Source organism: Cotesia glomerata, linkage group LG2 (assembly GCF_020080835.1).
Source record: "Cotesia glomerata isolate CgM1 linkage group LG2, MPM_Cglom_v2.3, whole genome shotgun sequence".
In the NCBI taxonomy this organism is placed as follows: Eukaryota; Metazoa; Arthropoda; class Insecta; order Hymenoptera; family Braconidae; genus Cotesia; species Cotesia glomerata.
This window is the reverse complement of record NC_058159.1, coordinates 20742524-20760141: the sequence shown is the minus strand read 5'-3', so window position 1 is coordinate 20760141 and position 17618 is coordinate 20742524. Positions and strand designations below refer to the sequence as shown.

Sequence of the window (17618 nt, the reverse complement as noted above, 5' to 3'; positions counted from 1 at the left end):
AGTCATATATTAAAGTATTTATTCAATAAACTACGCAATGTAATAATAATTAAAACAGTTAGAATGTAAGTTTTTGAACATGTTAACTTTACTGGTTTTGATATTCTTTTTGAAGATGTTTGTAAAGTCGTAGAACGCCGAGCTTAGTTCATCAAGGTTAGAAATTTCGAACCAGAACCTCTCAGTTTCAGGTTACTCAGCTTCTACGACTTGAGTCTTGTCCAAACTAACCTTGGTTCTTATAATTGTCCGGTCTTCTTGGAGAATTTTACCCAGGTGATTCAATCATGCTCTGCATATCCATCTTCCAAATTCACCAGATCCTTCGATGTTCTTGTCTTGAAGTCAAATGGCCATGATTAGACCTGGATCTCAATAGAATCATCGTTTTCGTTGGATCTCAGACAAACTTCAACAATGACTTCGCCAACATGAGTCCTCAGTTTATCGAAATTCACCGACCTGCTGCTTATTTAATAGTCTCTCTTTTATCTGAAAGCTGCCTAACTTGGAGTCATATAGGTGAAAGAGTTCAATTTCTTCCACTTGAAAGTTCCGGAAATGATCTTCCCTAAAGCTCCTAACTTGGACTCTTCAATTTTGAGGTGCATCAATTTGGAACATCTTGCACGCCCCTTAGAACTTAACTCTCGTAACGATCCTGCATCAATCGAATCACCAGGATTAAAAATATTACAATAATTTAGGGATCTTTTGATAAATTATCAACAACATGAAAAAAACATTTCCTGCTCAACTGCAAAATGATGAATATTTCTATGGATTAGTTCTATGGCCTACTCTCCAGGATACTTTTACCAGTATCATTCATAACTTAAATATTATTCTTGATATTAGCAAACTGTCGAATCAAGCTGACGATCCTGATGTCCTTGGTGTCCTTGTCTTCTTCTGCACAGATGCAGAAATAATTCAGGCATGTTCCAAAAAACATTTCAGAGTCATCCTCTACATCGTAAGCTTAATTTCTTCCATATGTTTTCTTCACTACGTTGCTATAGGCCCAGGGAAACCAGAGCTCTGATTTCTTGCCTTTTTTAGAATCAAGGTCAATCAATCCTTTGCAATAGAATTTCTACCGACTTACCAACTCGTAACTGTGAACAATATTAATGTGATTTTCTTCATCAGGTCCTTGAGATTCTGATACTTTTCCCCGTCTTCGTCCGTGTGAGGCACTTGGAGCAAGTATTCATCGACAACTTCAGGATACTTCTTCTTACCATCGATTTCCAGGGCATTCAATTCGTCAGAGGCTATTAACAATTGGTTATTTGCGTCTTTAATTAAGACTATCAATTAGTCGATTTTATGCAAAGAGCTTAGCTCAATATAGATTAGGCCAGGCCCAAAACACTCAGAATTAACAGCAGCTGCATTTCGGTAAATTGTTTGAATAAAACTAATAAAATCGATGACGAAATAACAGTTATTTGGTATAGACTAAGAAAGAATAAAAAAAAGTTTGGAAAATCCAAATGAGCATACGCTCTTAAGCGTTCATGTCATACATAAATTATTTAGATCATAACAAAAATTCGTTTTTTATTTGAATTTTCCCGCGACTAGTATTGTCCCCTCTGTAGGTCGAGCTAAAGAAAAATTTTAACAGATGATAAAACAGTTAGTAATTATACCATCATGTATGTATAGTTTCTGCTTGTTTATAGTTATTTCAATTCTGTTTATGAAAAATAATATATATGGCTGCCGAAATCGTAGAAAAAGTCACCGAACTGACACTCGAAAAAAATTAACTGTATCGAAACGGAATTATTTTGACACGCAATTTTCACAAGGGTTTTGACAAACTTCCTCAGGAATAAAACAAAAAAAAAATTAAATCGTGAAAGTGATTTTTGACAAAGTTGTGGTGTTATCAAGCCCAGTGCTTCCGTAAATACCACGCTCTTATTCATTTAATTCATCAGAAAAACGAGTTTTTTCTGAGAAATCTAATTTAATCGATAAAAAAATTTTTTTAACGTGTTCTGTAGTTACTATTATTTATTTCAATATGCTTTTTATCCATAATTTTTTTCGTTTAAATTATGAAAATCACGTTTTAATCGAAATCACGATTTTTAGGCGAGAGTAGAGCATACCTGCGCGCTTCGCGCTTAAGGCATGCAAAAATTATGTTCAGACAAGGATTTTTTAACTCAAGAATTCTTTAAAATGAACAATGTAATATATCAATTTTTTGACAAAAGAATATCAATATTTGTTATATTATTATAAGCAAACAAACGAATAGCTTCACTTGAAATAAATGAAAATTATTTTAATCAATTTAACCAATTTTTCAAACAAGAAAGAATTCTTCAGACAAAAAAGTAGTGTTGAAAATTTTCAAGAATATAAGACTTATTTTTTAGTTCTCGTGTCAAAAACATAAATAAAAGAAGTTTTTTTTTTCTCAGTATGTAGTTATCGTGACATGAAATTCGGTATATACGTCTGGTAAATGTTGATTATTTCAATTATTCGCGATTAGTTATTGACGCACGTATCACTTGTGTAACTTTTTTATAGTAAACAAAGAAATTATTTTATTTTACTTCATTAAGCAAATTGATGTTTAAAATTGGATTTGGTAAATCATTATTTTTAAATCTTTGCTAGTATTTCTAGAATCCTTAACTATTACGCTACACTGAAAAAAAATTTAACTTGAATCAAAACGAAAATTCTTGAACTAAAAAAATAATTTAGAAGAGTTTCATTGTCTTGAATCAAGACGAAAAATTCTTGAATCAAGTAAAATTTACTTAAACCAAGAAAAATTTCTTAGTTTAAGAATTTTTCTACTCAAATCAAGAAGATAAAGTTCTTTAAAATTATTTACTTGATTCAAGTAATTTTTTTTTTTCTGTTTACGTAATATATATTTATATTTTCAATCCCTGAATAAAAAAAAGTATTGGGACAAAGAAAAAAGTATTGGATTGACTAGAAAACCAATACTTTTCAATATTTTTTTCTTTGTCTCAATACTTTTTTTTATCAGGGATGAAAAAGTAAAATCATTTCATCAAAATTAATTTAACTTTCACACTTAAATCCCTAATGTAGTATTATACATGAACATTATATTCATATATTTTGAACTTTAAATTCCTAAAATCTTCCATTTTTTAACGCTAAAAAATTTCTGTACGGAAAATCGAAGATTTATAAAGAATGTGATTTATAAAAAAAAAAAATTTTTCCACCAGATAAGCAGGAAGTTATTTTGAAGGAAAAAATAATTTTCTTGATTCAAAAATATTTATCAGTTTGTCTAATGCAATTTTGGTTTTCTGAAATAATGTCTTGATCCAATAAGAATGGTTCTATAGCGAAAAGTTTTCTTTTTTGTGAAGAAAAACATTATGGAATGTAATAGATCATCATCACTGGTTCATCTTTTCCACTAGTTTAATTCTAGAGTAAGAAATTTTTTTCTCGTGAAAAAATTTTTATTTGCGGCTCTGTTTTATTTCTTCTGGGACTCCTTTATCATCATAAGTAATCTAAATTGTGAAATGGGTTGAGAAACGTTATTTGTATGAAGTTTCGTCTAGTTAATAATAATATTTCTAAAATGAAAATATAAAAAAGTAGGTATACAAAGAAATCAAGATATGGTTGATAAATCCACTGATAGGAATGGATGGTGACCATTCGCGTTGATCAGCTTCATGACATAGGTCATCAAACATCCGGTATTAGAGTTTTGGATTAACAAGCAACCTAAGCCGTCGCAACCCTCTAGATATATCAATCAAAGATCATTATAATGGGTAAATCTGTTGCATGCAGTATATTGGATGTAAGCATATGTCTTATTTGAGATAGCTAACCTAACTAAAGGACAGTATACTACTAATATTATATTGGAAGGGTTAGTTTTACCACAGGTTTATGATACATGTGGCCTTGTTCAACCCCTGATAATTAGCTTCGGTCATAAATTTCAACCTTCTATACATAACTTTATATATCTTTGTCGTAAGTTGAACATGCTGAGTTAAGTGAATTTTTTTTTTTTATTTATGGTGTAAAATATTGTTTTAGTGTACTGTCATAACGAAACAAAATTATGATTTGTTATGTAATTCTGCTATTTTACTGTATGCTCAGAAAAAAGGGATTCCTTACTGAATTATTAATACTCTTGATCCAAAAAAATATTAAAAATGAAAGAAATTTTCTTCGTCAATACAAACACTACTTTTTTGAGCCAAGAAATTTTTTCAAAACTAATGCATAATTCTTTGGTTTATATTAAAAAAACTTTTACTTTGTCCAACACGATGTTTCACGAAAAGGAAAAATTTTTCGCTTACAGACGAAAATTGAAAATTTTATTTTTAGTAAAAATTTATTTTTGAATGAAGAAATTTTTACTTTATATAAATTGATTATGATTTTTAAAATACTTTTTTGACTCAAAAATATTTATTAATGTCCCAGATTTGATGAATTTTCTGTATTTTAAAATGCTTTAATTAAAGTTAATCTCACACTAATTGAAGCTGCTAAATAAGTATTGAGAAGTATGTACACAGAAAAAAAGATTTCTTGACTGGAGAACAAAATTCTTGGCTCAAGTAAATTTTCGGGTGCCCGAAGGAAGACCGAAGTTGTGTTGGCCGAAGTAAAAATTTTTCTTGAAATTCTATTCTTGGTGGAAGTAATTTTTCTTAATTCAAATTATCATAAATATTTGATACAATAAATTTTTATATTTGCTCAAGATTTTTAGATACTTTAGGGAAGCAGCGCCACCTACTTCAGCTGAGAAAAAAATTTTCTCACCTTGAGAAAATTTTTCTCTTGAATATTTGATACCCATTTTAGATTATTTTAGCGCGCAATTATACATATTGAATGAAAAAAAATGATTCAATATTATTTGATCTTCCCATTTGACATATTCGTCAATAAAAATATTAATGAAAATTTATTATCGAGATATTTAATTTTTTGGAGCAAGAGAGAAATTTTCTCAAGACAAGAAAATTTACTTCTGTCAAGAACTTAATTTTTTGGAGCAAGACCCACACTGAAAAAATATATATGCGCATATATGCTGACAAAAATACATATACGTCGCACATATAAAATATATACGCCACATACTTTTTTTTTGCCTCCGTATATGCGGCGTATATTTTTTTTCAGTACGGGGAGAGAAATTTTCTCAAAACAAGAAAATTTTCTTGACTTAAATAAATTGTCTTGGATCAAGATACGTATTTCTTGGAGCAAGGGAATTAATTTTGTTGGAATAAGTGAAATTTTTTGTGTCAAAAAAAAATTTTTTTTTCGCCCAAGAAAATAATTAGGAAGAAAAATATTTTCTTGGTTCAAGTGAACCTATCTTTTTGTGTATTTAAACCTGTGCAGTAAAATTAAAAAATTTTAATTTACTGAGAATAATGATAATTTAAATAAAATGCATTGTAATACTTTATCTTTTGAACAAAATAATCGAGAAGCATACTAGTATAGTATTAATTGTAATGGTCTAAAATAACAGTTTGAAAATCACGGGGTGAATCAAACTAACCGTGTAATCGGTGATGATGAGCTATTACAAGCTTCCTTTCACTATCGAAAATTGTTGGGACAGTCGACAAGGGTGGATGATCCCCCTTTTTACTCTAGAATAGACTCTCTACTGATCAAGTGTCATCATAAAAAAAAATCTCTTTAAAGAAAAAAGATATATAAAATTAGTTTTTAGCATTGATGAAAAAAAGAGCAATCTCTCCGTTCATCTTTGACAACACGTTAGAATTATAAGTATAGTACACACAGTGAAGAGACTAAAATCTCTCAGTATCCCGGGAACAGACCGGAAAATGGTCAGTGACACATAAAGAGCATATTTCGAGGTATTAACACTCTTTTAAAAAGTTCGTGGCTAGGTATAAAGCGAAAACCAGACCAGACTACCTGTATTCACGCCTGTACACCTCATAACAAAAATCTTGCTGCTTAATCTTGGGATCGACGTACTAATGGGTCTATAAGAAGTGGATTACGTTGACTAATCCTATACAATAGCCAAATACCGCTGTGGATATAATATGGTATCTTGGGCACTCATATTCAAGTGGTTGAGTAAAAAATAATGCAAGCAATAATAAATTAGTACTTAAAGTAAAACATTTAAAAATATTTATGATAAGCAGGTTGTTATCGTTAAGATATCTTATGACATCTGTTATTGTTCATATACGATTAATTTTAGTTCATTTACAGCTGCAGAACTACACGCAGGTCAAGACAGTAAAAAAGAAGAAATACGAGCTCATACTTGAGCTATCGCTTACGCCAATTGTACATGTGTTGTTGGTCGTATTTAATAACAATCGATTTTGTACATTCTCTTCTATATATCTTTATCATTTGTTTTATTTTTGTTATCTTTCATTATATAATTTTTTCTACAATAAATTTATCTTCTTTATTACACTTCTTTACTTTTATAACTTTTTTTAATATATGTATATACTTTGAATAGAATAGACTGAGTAAATAATATTATAGTACAAAAAGTATCACTATACCTGTTTTGATTATCAAAGTAGATATTTTTCACACAACTAATTTGGAATGCAATTAAACGTACAGCAGCAATGAAACATGAAACCTTTCGTTCCATCAAGTGTTAGGTAGTGCTTTACACCTCTCTACATATCTCTACGTCGCCCTCGATAAATTTTCCCCAGGGAATTCCAATGATTGAAGTTTTGTTTGTCGCTTGTGATGTTTGTTCTCTTGATCTCTATTGTAGTTTTTTGTTTTCATCTATAAAATTAAAAATATTAATGTTTAAATTTATTTCTGATGGATAAATATCTATCGTTTAAGTATATACAGTACATATTTTACACACCTCTCTATAGCAATCTTAATGATCGATTTTTATACATATAGTAATGATGACTTAGCAGTATATTTTTTGCTTCTTTAAAAACGAGTATTAGATTAATAAAATAGAAGCAGAAGAATTTTTTTTTTTGAAAGATTCGACAGCATATCTGTTTGAGACAATGGAGACCAGGAATGGAATCTCTGGATCCTTTTGATAAGACTTTGGAGCCAAATTCTCTTTAGACACGTACAAGAAGTAAGAGGGTGCATCATCGTATGAGATAGCGGGTGGAAGCGTTGGAGGAGAGAAAATGGCGTCCTCTAGGAAATGTGACACCAAATCGAAGTAGACGCCATCGCGATGCGCGGCACCGCCCCTCTCTTACGAGTATCTTCCTTCTTAACAAAATTTTAGTTCTAACAAATTAAATTATCTTCTTTTTATATTGCATACAGCAACTGAAATAAATATTAAATGTCTCGTGAATTCATACTTCAATTTTTTTTTGTATCTTTTAATAACGACTAAGAATATAATTTTTAATTCATATTTTTGAAATTATTTTTTACACACGAAATTTGATCACAAAAAATATGACGTCGTAGTTATTTATCTTGACAATTTTGTTATTCTTCATACATATTTTCTCGGCGTTTTAGATTCCTTTGAATTTGATGTATAAGTTATATTTTTAAAGTTATGTTTTGGTGACTGCCATGCGTAGTTAATTAGTCAAGAAAGACGGAGATAATTCAAAGGATTGTTAAGGCGTGGTTGCCGACATCTACTGCTACTGTTTTTATTTGAGCAGAGTTTAAAACCAATAAATGCAATCTCTACTTGAAACATAATAAAATAACAAACTCATCGTTGAGAAATCTTGTCACTCACCACTCTACCCGGCGGCTCATTGATCTATGCAATACCTCAGCTTAAACCCACTCAAAGTGAATGACACCCTTCATCACACTAACTTGCGTTTGTTATTAGAATACATTATCTAAATAAAACGTGCTGCAAATTATAATATATGTAGTTAGATCTTCATTAAATGAAAGATTACGCAATTGATAATTTTCAAAACTCGTGATAAGAAAGCTCATATTTCAGTGGTAAATAAGGGCGGGACATAGAAAAGATATATAATTCACACTATTCAATCTGAAAATTGTTTTACATGACCGAGTTCTACACGTTTTTTGAACTTTCCTATTTTGTTATACTCGTTGCGCTCGTGAAACAAACTAAACTAGAGGTCAAAGTCAATTATATGAATTATTTTGAATAAATTAGCATTCCGATAAGAAACATAATTAATCCCCAACATACATCTTACTTTTTTAACTTCACAGTGAAGTTTTCACAGTTGGCTCCAGAGTGATTATTTATTGTAAAACTTTAAGGTTAAGAATCAGTTGATGTGATTTCAGTGCACAAGCGCAGTAAAAAATTTATCAAATTGTCAAAAGCGATAGTCGATGGCTCATCAGCCAAAAGTTGTTACTAAGTGTCGATGCTTAGCCGATCAAGCGAATTTTTATGAACAACAAAAATCGACGACTGTTCATGACAATAAATAAAATAATTTATCTGTAATCAAAAATTTTTGTTTGAACACTTATATCACTTTCGTTCTTCTTTTAAGCCAAGTTAGTATTTTTATTAGTGCAGGTTCTTATCATTTTTTACTGGTTCAATAATAACACATTTGAAGGGAAAAAAATTTTTGACTGAAGTATGAATATTGTTGATTGAAAAAAATATCTATCAAAACTGAAACTATCTCGAATGTATCAAACAATTTTCGGAATCAAGAAAAAAAAGTTCATTTTTTTAAAAAGCGTTTATTTTGTCCAATAAATCACCTGAGTATTTCTGAATACTTTCCTAGTTCAAAGAATTTTTTTTTCTTGATTTATAAATAATTTTTTTTTTTTTTCATGCAAAATACGCCGCTAATCATTTCAACTATACACTTCTATAAAATTAATAATCTACTTGATTTAAATTAAAATAATTTTCCATTCTTTATTTAAATTGTCATAATAAATCATACATTGATAGAAATATCAATTTAAATTCCAGGAGAACCCTCTGGTTCGTATGAAAATCAGTAAAAACCTCTTCGCTGTATATAAAGAATGGGTCTACCTACAAGTAAAAACGGCAGAGGGTTGCACCTACCCCATAATGTTCATCCAATCGCAACAACGTGTGCGTTTTAATTCCACCAATCCCATTGCCATCTATTCTATCTCTCTTGGTTCTCCGTGTAGCGCTCACACTACACAGTATACCAGCTCGTGAGTGCTGGCTCTTGCTGTCGTGTGCCGAAAAAAAAGAAGAAAAAGAAATCAGTTCACTCATACCATATCTCTATAGAGTAGTAGTTTGCTGGAACGCATCGGTAGCCAGTCGAACCAGCCGGGTAGTATTCCCTTACTAACTTGGTGACTTGGTCACTCAGTGACCGTGCTTCGCGCCAATAACGATCGTTCACAAGTAAAGGCGCACCTGAATTTCTTTATACATACATCGTAATCGAGTGTCATTTTTTTTCTCTAACCTTGAAGAATCTTTAATTACTTTGCGGTTTTGCGATAACAATTACACCAAATTATTCGTGCATACTAGTCACTGAACTCTTAATTCGGAATTATTAGCAAAGTGTTTATCCATAGATTTTTATTTATGTTTATACGTGAATTTATTAGATTCCGTACTGATGTTTTTTTTTATTTTTTTTTTATTTTATAATCAAATTATCAAATAGTTGTTTGTGAAAAAATTTATTCGAGTGATCAAAAACAACAATCAAATTATTGTGGATGATTATTAAATAAATGATGTGAAGATTTTGGAATGAAGATAAGTGCGTTGTAATAAATTGAATAAACTACCAAAAGAAAAATAAAAAAAAAAACTAAGTAAGTAAGTTCTGGATATTGTGATTTCCAAGTATAGTTGATGATAAACGGTGTTTTCAGTGACAATGTCAGAAAGTTCGGATCAATTGTCATCACCAAGTAGCGATTGTAACAGTCAAATGGGCCACAGAAGTGTAGGTTCAAGTCATACTGGCTATAACAATATCATGTCTGGATTATCGTTGACCATTCATCAACATCAAGGTAATGGTATCAATGGAGGTTCACGTTATGGTCAAGAGCAGTCTAACTGCACGAATTCGGTTGATGTTTCTACGAGTAATATTAACGTTGGTAATTTATCAGTCAGTAGTAATTCAACTAATTTTACTCCCGAACAAATATCGTGTATGTGTGAAGCTTTATCACAGAGCCAAGATATCGAAAAATTAACAAGGTGAGATGTAGTTTTTTAGGTATGACTGTAGAAATAGAAGATATTTGAAAATTTATTTAACAAGTGAATTCTTATAAAGTAAATTAAAAAGAAAAAATTCCACATGTAGAGATTTTTGAAAACTATGAATGCAATTTTTTAATAATACTTTTTTTTTGTAATAAATTATTTTTTAAACAAATCCAACAAAGAATCAGATGTTTACCAATTTCAGTATTTTGATAGTTAAATAATTTATATCGTTACTGAGTTAGTTATATGGGAAAATGTACTCTGAAACTTATAAAAATGCTTTTTTTGAAATTTTTTAGATTCTTGTAGAATTATAATTGTAAACTTTTCATGACATATGAAATTAACATACATCTGATAATTTTTAGGTTTTTTTGAACAAATAAAAAATTATAAAGAAAAATTTCCATACTTGAACATTTTAAATAACTATAAACGTAATTTTTTCAAATATCTGAAAAGTATTTGCTAATTTTAGTATTATAATTTATAAAAAATTTTACAGCTTAAAAAATTTTTTCTAGGTCTATCTACTTTTTTGACGTTCAATTTCAAGATTATTTTTCTTAAATAATTTATTTTTATGCATTTATATTTGAATAGTTACTTGATAACTTTATGATTACTTGAATTTAAAATAATTTTTTGTCGATAAAAGAAGTAAAAATATAAATATGCAACTACTAAGTAAACACGTTTGTAAATTTAGCATTGATATAATCCAGTATTGATCGATCGAGATTATTAATGATTTTTTGGAATCTAATCAAGTAACAAAATTTTAATTAAAGCAACTAATAATTAGCAACAAATTTAACACCACAAATAAATTTTGCTGCTCGAATAATGAGCGAGATACGGATGGTTACCAATGGACGAGTCAATGCTAGCTTTACAGACGTTAAGTAAACTATGATGAGTGAAAAATTGGTAGATAACTAAATTTTAAAATCGTTTTATAAATTTGAGCTTATCGATTGTGAAAAAAATCTAAAAAATTGCACAAGATTTTTTTACAAATTTCTAAGTTGATTTCGTTATATTATTATTTTTGTAATCATTGAATTAATATAATAATTAATTATATATTTTTGAAAAATTTTCGGACATCTGTTACTTAATTTTACTTAAAAATAAAAAATTATCATAAAAATGTCATATTTTTTTTAGATTTTTATGGTCTTTGCCGCCGGGTGAATTACTTCGAGGTGATGAAAGTGTACTTATGGCTCGTGCAGCAGTGGCGTTTCATCGGTGCGCCTTTCATGAGCTCTATTCAATCCTTGAGAGTCATCCTTTTTCACCCCGTCGGCACCCGGAGCTTCAACAAATGTGGTTCAAATCGCATTACAGCGAGGCTGAGAAGATTCGTGGCCGGGCTTTGGGTGCTGTTGACAAATATCGTCTTAGAAAAAAATATCCGCTGCCTAAAACAATTTGGGATGGTGAAGAAACTGTCTATTGTTTTAAAGAACGTTCAAGAAATGCACTTAAAGAGTGCTATACCAGAAATAGGTATCCGACGCCAGATGAAAAAAAAAGTCTTGCTAAGAAAACGGGACTTACACTCACTCAAGTGTCTAATTGGTTTAAAAATCGTCGGCAACGTGATCGCACGCCGCAAGCACGACCGTAAGTTTTTTTACAAACCCATACAATATGTTAAAGTTAATTATTATTATTTTAAGCAGGTCAAGTATAATAGAAAAAAAATTTAAGAGAGAGGAAATATGCTAGAAATTTTAGCATGTACTGAGTTATTATTATTCAATCAAGTTTTTTTCGTCAAGTAATAGACACGTGTTTGATCCTCAGGGGTCCTCGGAGATTTTCTTTGGTGCAACAAGTGTCTTAACATGTGTTCTTGTTCCTAAATTCGATTATTGTCTGTGGAAAGTGAAGGTTTCAACTACATAGCTTATAGAGAAACGTTTTTTTATTTTTATCAGATGAATTATTTTATTTATTCCAAGTATAATTTTTTTTAATAACTTCCTTTGAATTTAATCAAAAATTGTTTATGTAAAATTTTATAAAGATTTATTATGTTTAACTTAACTTAAAAGAAAAAAAAAACAATGTCAATGATAAAATATTTATGAATGAAATTTATTGATAATTTTTTAATCAGAATAAGTCGTAATCGAGTTTACATTAGATGATAACTACACCACGGTGTTTTGTTTTTTATTAATTGCTTTGAAATATGAGAAAAAAAAAGCTGTCGCGCTTAGATAATATCTATCGCGTGTACATGTCAATTGTTTATAAAACAAAGTTAGTTTACGCATCACGATAAACATTTACAATAGTCACCGGAACTGTTAAAAATGCTTATAGAATTACGACGATGACGACGTTCTTTTGTCTTGATAATTTTCAATTTTCAATCACATACATACACTCTTCATTCATTTACACATTTATACATACTACAAGTCTCCATATATTTACAAAATCTTAATGAATATGAATATATACATAATCTAGAGTATATGTAGAAAGAAGCATACAGAGGATGAAAGAATTAATGGTGTTTTGTTATGTCTACAACACGGTTTGCGGTCATGGCTCTATATTTTGCCGAACAAAATTCATTTCACCTTGCTGCTGTGGGTGACCTAAGAAAGAAGACAAATCAGCATACAATCGTTGATGAATTTTTTTATAATGGAGAATATTAGTCATGGCGGATAAAAATTATTTCTGATCTTGAAAATTTTTCTACCCTGGTTAAAGCCACCCCCTCGACATCATGAAAGACCTAGGAAAAGGAAATGCGACGCCCCATTACCGTTTTATGGCGTGGATTCGGTTACATATCTCGTTTCACTGTTGAGCTGTTCGCACTACCAATAGTTTACTGCATAAAGACCAACCCTGGGCCACAGACGAGTCTTTAATTTAAGCGTATTCGTATCCTACATATGTATAACTGTAAAGGGTCTGTATGACAAGAAAGAATTAAGGGCGGAATTATTTTTAAACGAGCACAAACTAAACATTTAAAGATTCTTCTAGGGAATCTCAGATCAGCCAATCGCATGGTCTCGAGTGAATTCACCCCAGTATTCAATATAATCATATGTACTTTTACATCTAGCAAAAATTAATCTGTACTTGCTTATCTCAAATCATTGAATTAGCTTGTTTTTACATTATCTTTGTAACTGTTATTATTTTTTTTTTTTTTTTTAAAATAAAAAACTTAATGTTTATTTAAGAGTGGGTATGAATTGAACGTAAATTAACTAAGGGGAAAAAATGAAGAAAAAATGTATAATAATGAAAAAAAGTAATAAGGTATATTATACTACTGGACCTTTTTACCAATTTTTTTTTTACTTTTACTTTTCTTTGTTTCATTTTATTGTACGAGGAGTTAAGACTTCTCAGAATGCCGACGGTTAGTTGAAGACTCCGAAACACATGCTTGTATATGAATGTTCATGTAAGTGCGCGTGTGTATGAGAAAGTTTCGTACGCGTAAAAATGTAATAGGGACTAGAAGTTAATTGTCACGCTGCGGGATACTCCTGTAGTACTGGACCACATTTTTCTTGTGAAATACTACATACAATAGTAACTAAAACATTTGTTAAGACACACGTGATACATTTTGATAAGTTTTCCATTTGGTCATGGTGCGACGGATATTTATTGTGCTTTTGTCGGACTTGAAAAAGACACATGTTTGTTTTTCATTTTCTTTGACTTTTTCGAAAATTAAATAATATTTACTTGATTTCTTTTTTATTACAGAGACATGCTTTCTCTTAATTGCCAGAGTAACAATGGTAATATTAACGGTGGCAATAATAGCGGTAATACAGTTGGTGGTGGTCATCAACCTCTTCAATCAATGGAATCTGGTAGTCCTAATTTAGCAATGTCACCTATTTCAACAATGGGTATGTCACCGGTAGGAATGAATCCCTGCAGTCCGATGGGTCTAAGTCCAATGGGTCCGCATCATCATAGTTATGGTTCACCAGTTACACCATCTTCAATTCATTCTGCTCATCCTTCCAATGGAGGGCTTAGTCCAATGAGTGATGTTAAAACATTGTCTTATGGGCGAGGTGCATATGATAATGGTAAAATTATTTATTTATTATATCAAAATAATCATAAAAATTTTTTTACTGCTTTTAAAAACTAATAGTAAAAATTCAGATTTATTAGCAACAATATGATTAAATTGATTTCAACACAGTTCAATATCATGTTTTAAGTTTTTAGTACATTGATAATATGAGAAAATCAACTCGATTCAAGAGAAAAAATCTTTTAACAAGAAGATTATTTTGAAGAATTATTTATATTGAATTAAGCAGAAGTTATTGAACTAAGAAAATTTTCTTACTTCAAGTAAATTTTAATTGGCTTAAATACTTTTTTGTTTACTTCAAGACAAAAAAATTTTTCAAATGATTATTTTAGTTCAAGATTTTTAGTCTTGAGTTAAGTCTATATTTTGATCAGTGTATGACAAAAAGTATATGTACTTAAGGTAAAAGCCCCAATAGATGATCACGTACCAGTATATGATCACTCCATGTATTTGTATATCTATATTCATAAATATAGGTATACAAATACATGGAGTGATCATATACTGGTACATGATCATCTATTGGGGCTTTTACCTTACTTGAAAAAAAATTTTTTTTCATCAACACTATAGAGACTACCGACTATAAAGTTTTCATAATCAACACGACTTGATTTTCTGACTGCCATAATACGCGTTTAGCTATATTTAAAAGTTTATTTGAATAAAAGAATCCAAATAGGTTTCAACAGCTTTACAGATCACTCCGTTAACACGACCTGTGTATTATCGAAGCGATATTATAAACGTTTTCAGTTATGAAACTATTTTTCTTCTAAATATTATGAGATAGTTTATGAAGAATTTTAAACAGAAATAATTAAGTAAAATATGTTTTTTCTTATTAACTCTTCAATTCTAGCAAAAAAGAAATGTTAATTAAGAGCCGTATAATAAGAAAATGTCTTACGTTTCATTAAATGTACTCAAAATAAATATTTAACTCGAAAAAAGTAATGGTTGCATGCCAAGTAAACAAAAATAAAAACTAATATAATTAGTTACTTGCACTATATCAGTATCGTATACATTACGTTTACAATACGTTATGTTTACGAATACATTATGTTTACAATTTTATTAATACAAACGATTGGTCATATAGGGTAATAGGATAAATGATATTCGTGATAATTAGGTAAAATCATAATATAGTGGATTCTCGGTAACTCGAACCTTGTTAAGTCGAAATCTTAAATACCGCTGAACTCTTAAATCCATGATATCTCGAATTATTTAGACTCTGTAACTTGAACTTAGTATCGTTTCCCTTCCAGTATCGATAAGGGATATTTATACTCTATAAAAATCTCGAATTTTTAAAGTGAAACTCTATAAGTCGAAGTTAGTAAAATTTAAAGACGTTTTTCTCCGAACTGTCCAAGCTTATAGCAATCAAATCTTTAAATAACAGAATTTATGTAATATTTTTTACCTTATTAATTGATAATTTTTTAAAATAAATATGCTTCATATAACAGAAATCAAGTGTTTTCTCAATTTTTGTTCTACTTGCAAATTTCGAACATCTTGTTAAGTTGAAAACTCGTTAACTTGAAGTTTTTATCACTTCCCTTGAAGTTCGAGTTATCGAAAGTCCACTGTATTAATTATGCAAATGAAAAATAAGTTTATTTAAATAGCGCAGGAACTGAAAGGCTTAAGATTTATTAATTCAATAGTGAAAATTATTTGTACATTTATACAAGAAAATTTCTGTATATAAATAGTCGGTTTTTTTTGCGACACCCTTCATTGGTCACGTCTTTTTAGTTTCTCACTCACATTATAGTAACTTCCTATAGGTTATGTAGTTGTTAACTGGCAATTCGCTAATCGCAAGATCAACGAAGGGTTAGTATGGATATAAGTACGCTGGAATACTTTCAAAATATTATTTTTTCCAAAAACCATCTCGATTAATAAATTAGAACTACTATTAAGCTTGTAAGTTGAAATATTATCTTTATAATGGTAAATTTATTTATATCATTCTAGTAAATTATTACAATAGTAGAAACGGTTTAAGATGAGCGTTTCTCATTATATTACATGGATTTTATGATGTGAAAGTGAAGCACAGCCTCTTTAAAAGGTCCAATTACAATGGCAAATAGTAATTTTATCATCCTAAGTAGCAGTTTATTTTACTGCCATAAAAAAATTTACATCAACTAAATAAAATTTCATTCAACATTATAATAAATTTTTTTTACTACTCCAATAACTTTTAGAATATTCCTCGATCATAAAAATTAACATTATAAAACTTATTATCGTAAAAATTGAAATATTTTATAATATTTTTTATAAGATTTGATGAATACATAAACCAAATAATTATATTGACTTGAAATGACGATAAAAAAATTAATATAAACCGAAAATAAAATTAAATTTTCATGTTTACAAGATGGTTGTAAAGATGGTTTATTTTTTGTAGGCAAGGATGTGGAACAAAGTTCAATTTATTATTCATCCCATTCAAGTATGCATCATCAGTATTATCAACAAAACCATCATCAAGCGATGGCGGGTGGTCATCATCACCACCATCACCATCATCATCATCAACAAGATATACCGTCGGGTTATGAAATTATGCTTCCTCCTACTCAACATTCCATGTGACCCATGGAATATGGAAATAACCGCGATAATCAATTTCACCATAGCCAAAGTTCATGCGATGATATTTTAGCTCGCGCCCATGCGTTCGCTTAGAAAATAATGTCTTTGATATTTATACAAAGAATGTATAAAATCATTTAAAGAATCTTTGCTTATTGACGGAAATCTCAAAGATTCCATTAAGCTTTAGATATAATATAATCTGATTTTATTTAAAGAAAATTTATTTTACAAATGCTCGTATTTGAAAAACAACTATTTGTTACAAGATTAATAATTTTCTTGTTTTCATCAGATAGTGGAATTTTTAAACTTTAAACAATTTCTTGTTTTGATCAGATAGTGGAATTTTTAAATTTTAAACGATTTCTTGTTTTGATCAGATAGTGGAATTTTTAAACTTCAAAAGATTATAATTCCATGGTAATAGTTTTACTTACATACATCAATATAGAATTTGTGTGTAATAAACTAAATTATTAGTAACAAGAATGATACAAAAGTATTAATCTGTAAGCTAAAAACATGTGTAAGAACTTTTTTACTATGTAATTACAGAATGCGAAAGATATAAAGTTTATATTTTATTTAAATAATTTTAGTTTTTAGTTATAATATTGTAAATATAGCTCGATCTTATACATA

General features: G+C 29.5%; 1 protein-coding gene and 1 long non-coding RNA gene across 2 annotated transcripts; one reads left to right on the top strand and one right to left on the bottom strand.

Annotated features, from left to right (window-relative positions):
- Positions 1–6539: 6539 nt before the first annotated feature.
- Positions 6540–8539, bottom strand: LOC123259763. Its single transcript, XR_006508317.1, has 3 exons — positions 7462–8539; positions 6914–7350; positions 6540–6825 (listed from the first exon to the last, which is right to left on the bottom strand). It is a non-coding gene; the product is annotated as an uncharacterized LOC123259763 (long non-coding RNA).
- A 649-nt stretch (positions 8540–9188) lies between these two features.
- On the top strand, positions 9189–17228 carry LOC123259738 (homeobox protein SIX2). Its single transcript, XM_044720416.1, has 4 exons — positions 9189–10216; positions 11399–11860; positions 13991–14325; positions 16786–17228. The coding sequence occupies exons 1-4, from the start codon at positions 9885–9887 to the stop codon at positions 16971–16973; spliced, it is 1317 nt and encodes a 438-aa protein (XP_044576351.1). The 5' UTR covers positions 9189–9884; the 3' UTR covers positions 16974–17228.
- Positions 17229–17618: the final 390 nt, after the last annotated feature.

Excerpts from the sequence above, each read along its gene's own strand:
- LOC123259738 (XM_044720416.1), top strand. The coding sequence starts at position 9,885 with ATGTCAGAAAGTTCGGATCAATTGTCATCACCAAGTAGCGATTGTAAC. Across the intron at positions 10,217-11,398 it reads GATATCGAAAAATTAACAAG|ATTTTTATGGTCTTTGCCGC; the intron begins GTGAGATGTAGT and ends TATTTTTTTTAG. Across the intron at positions 14,326-16,785 it reads GCGAGGTGCATATGATAATG|GCAAGGATGTGGAACAAAGT; the intron begins GTAAAATTATTT and ends TATTTTTTGTAG.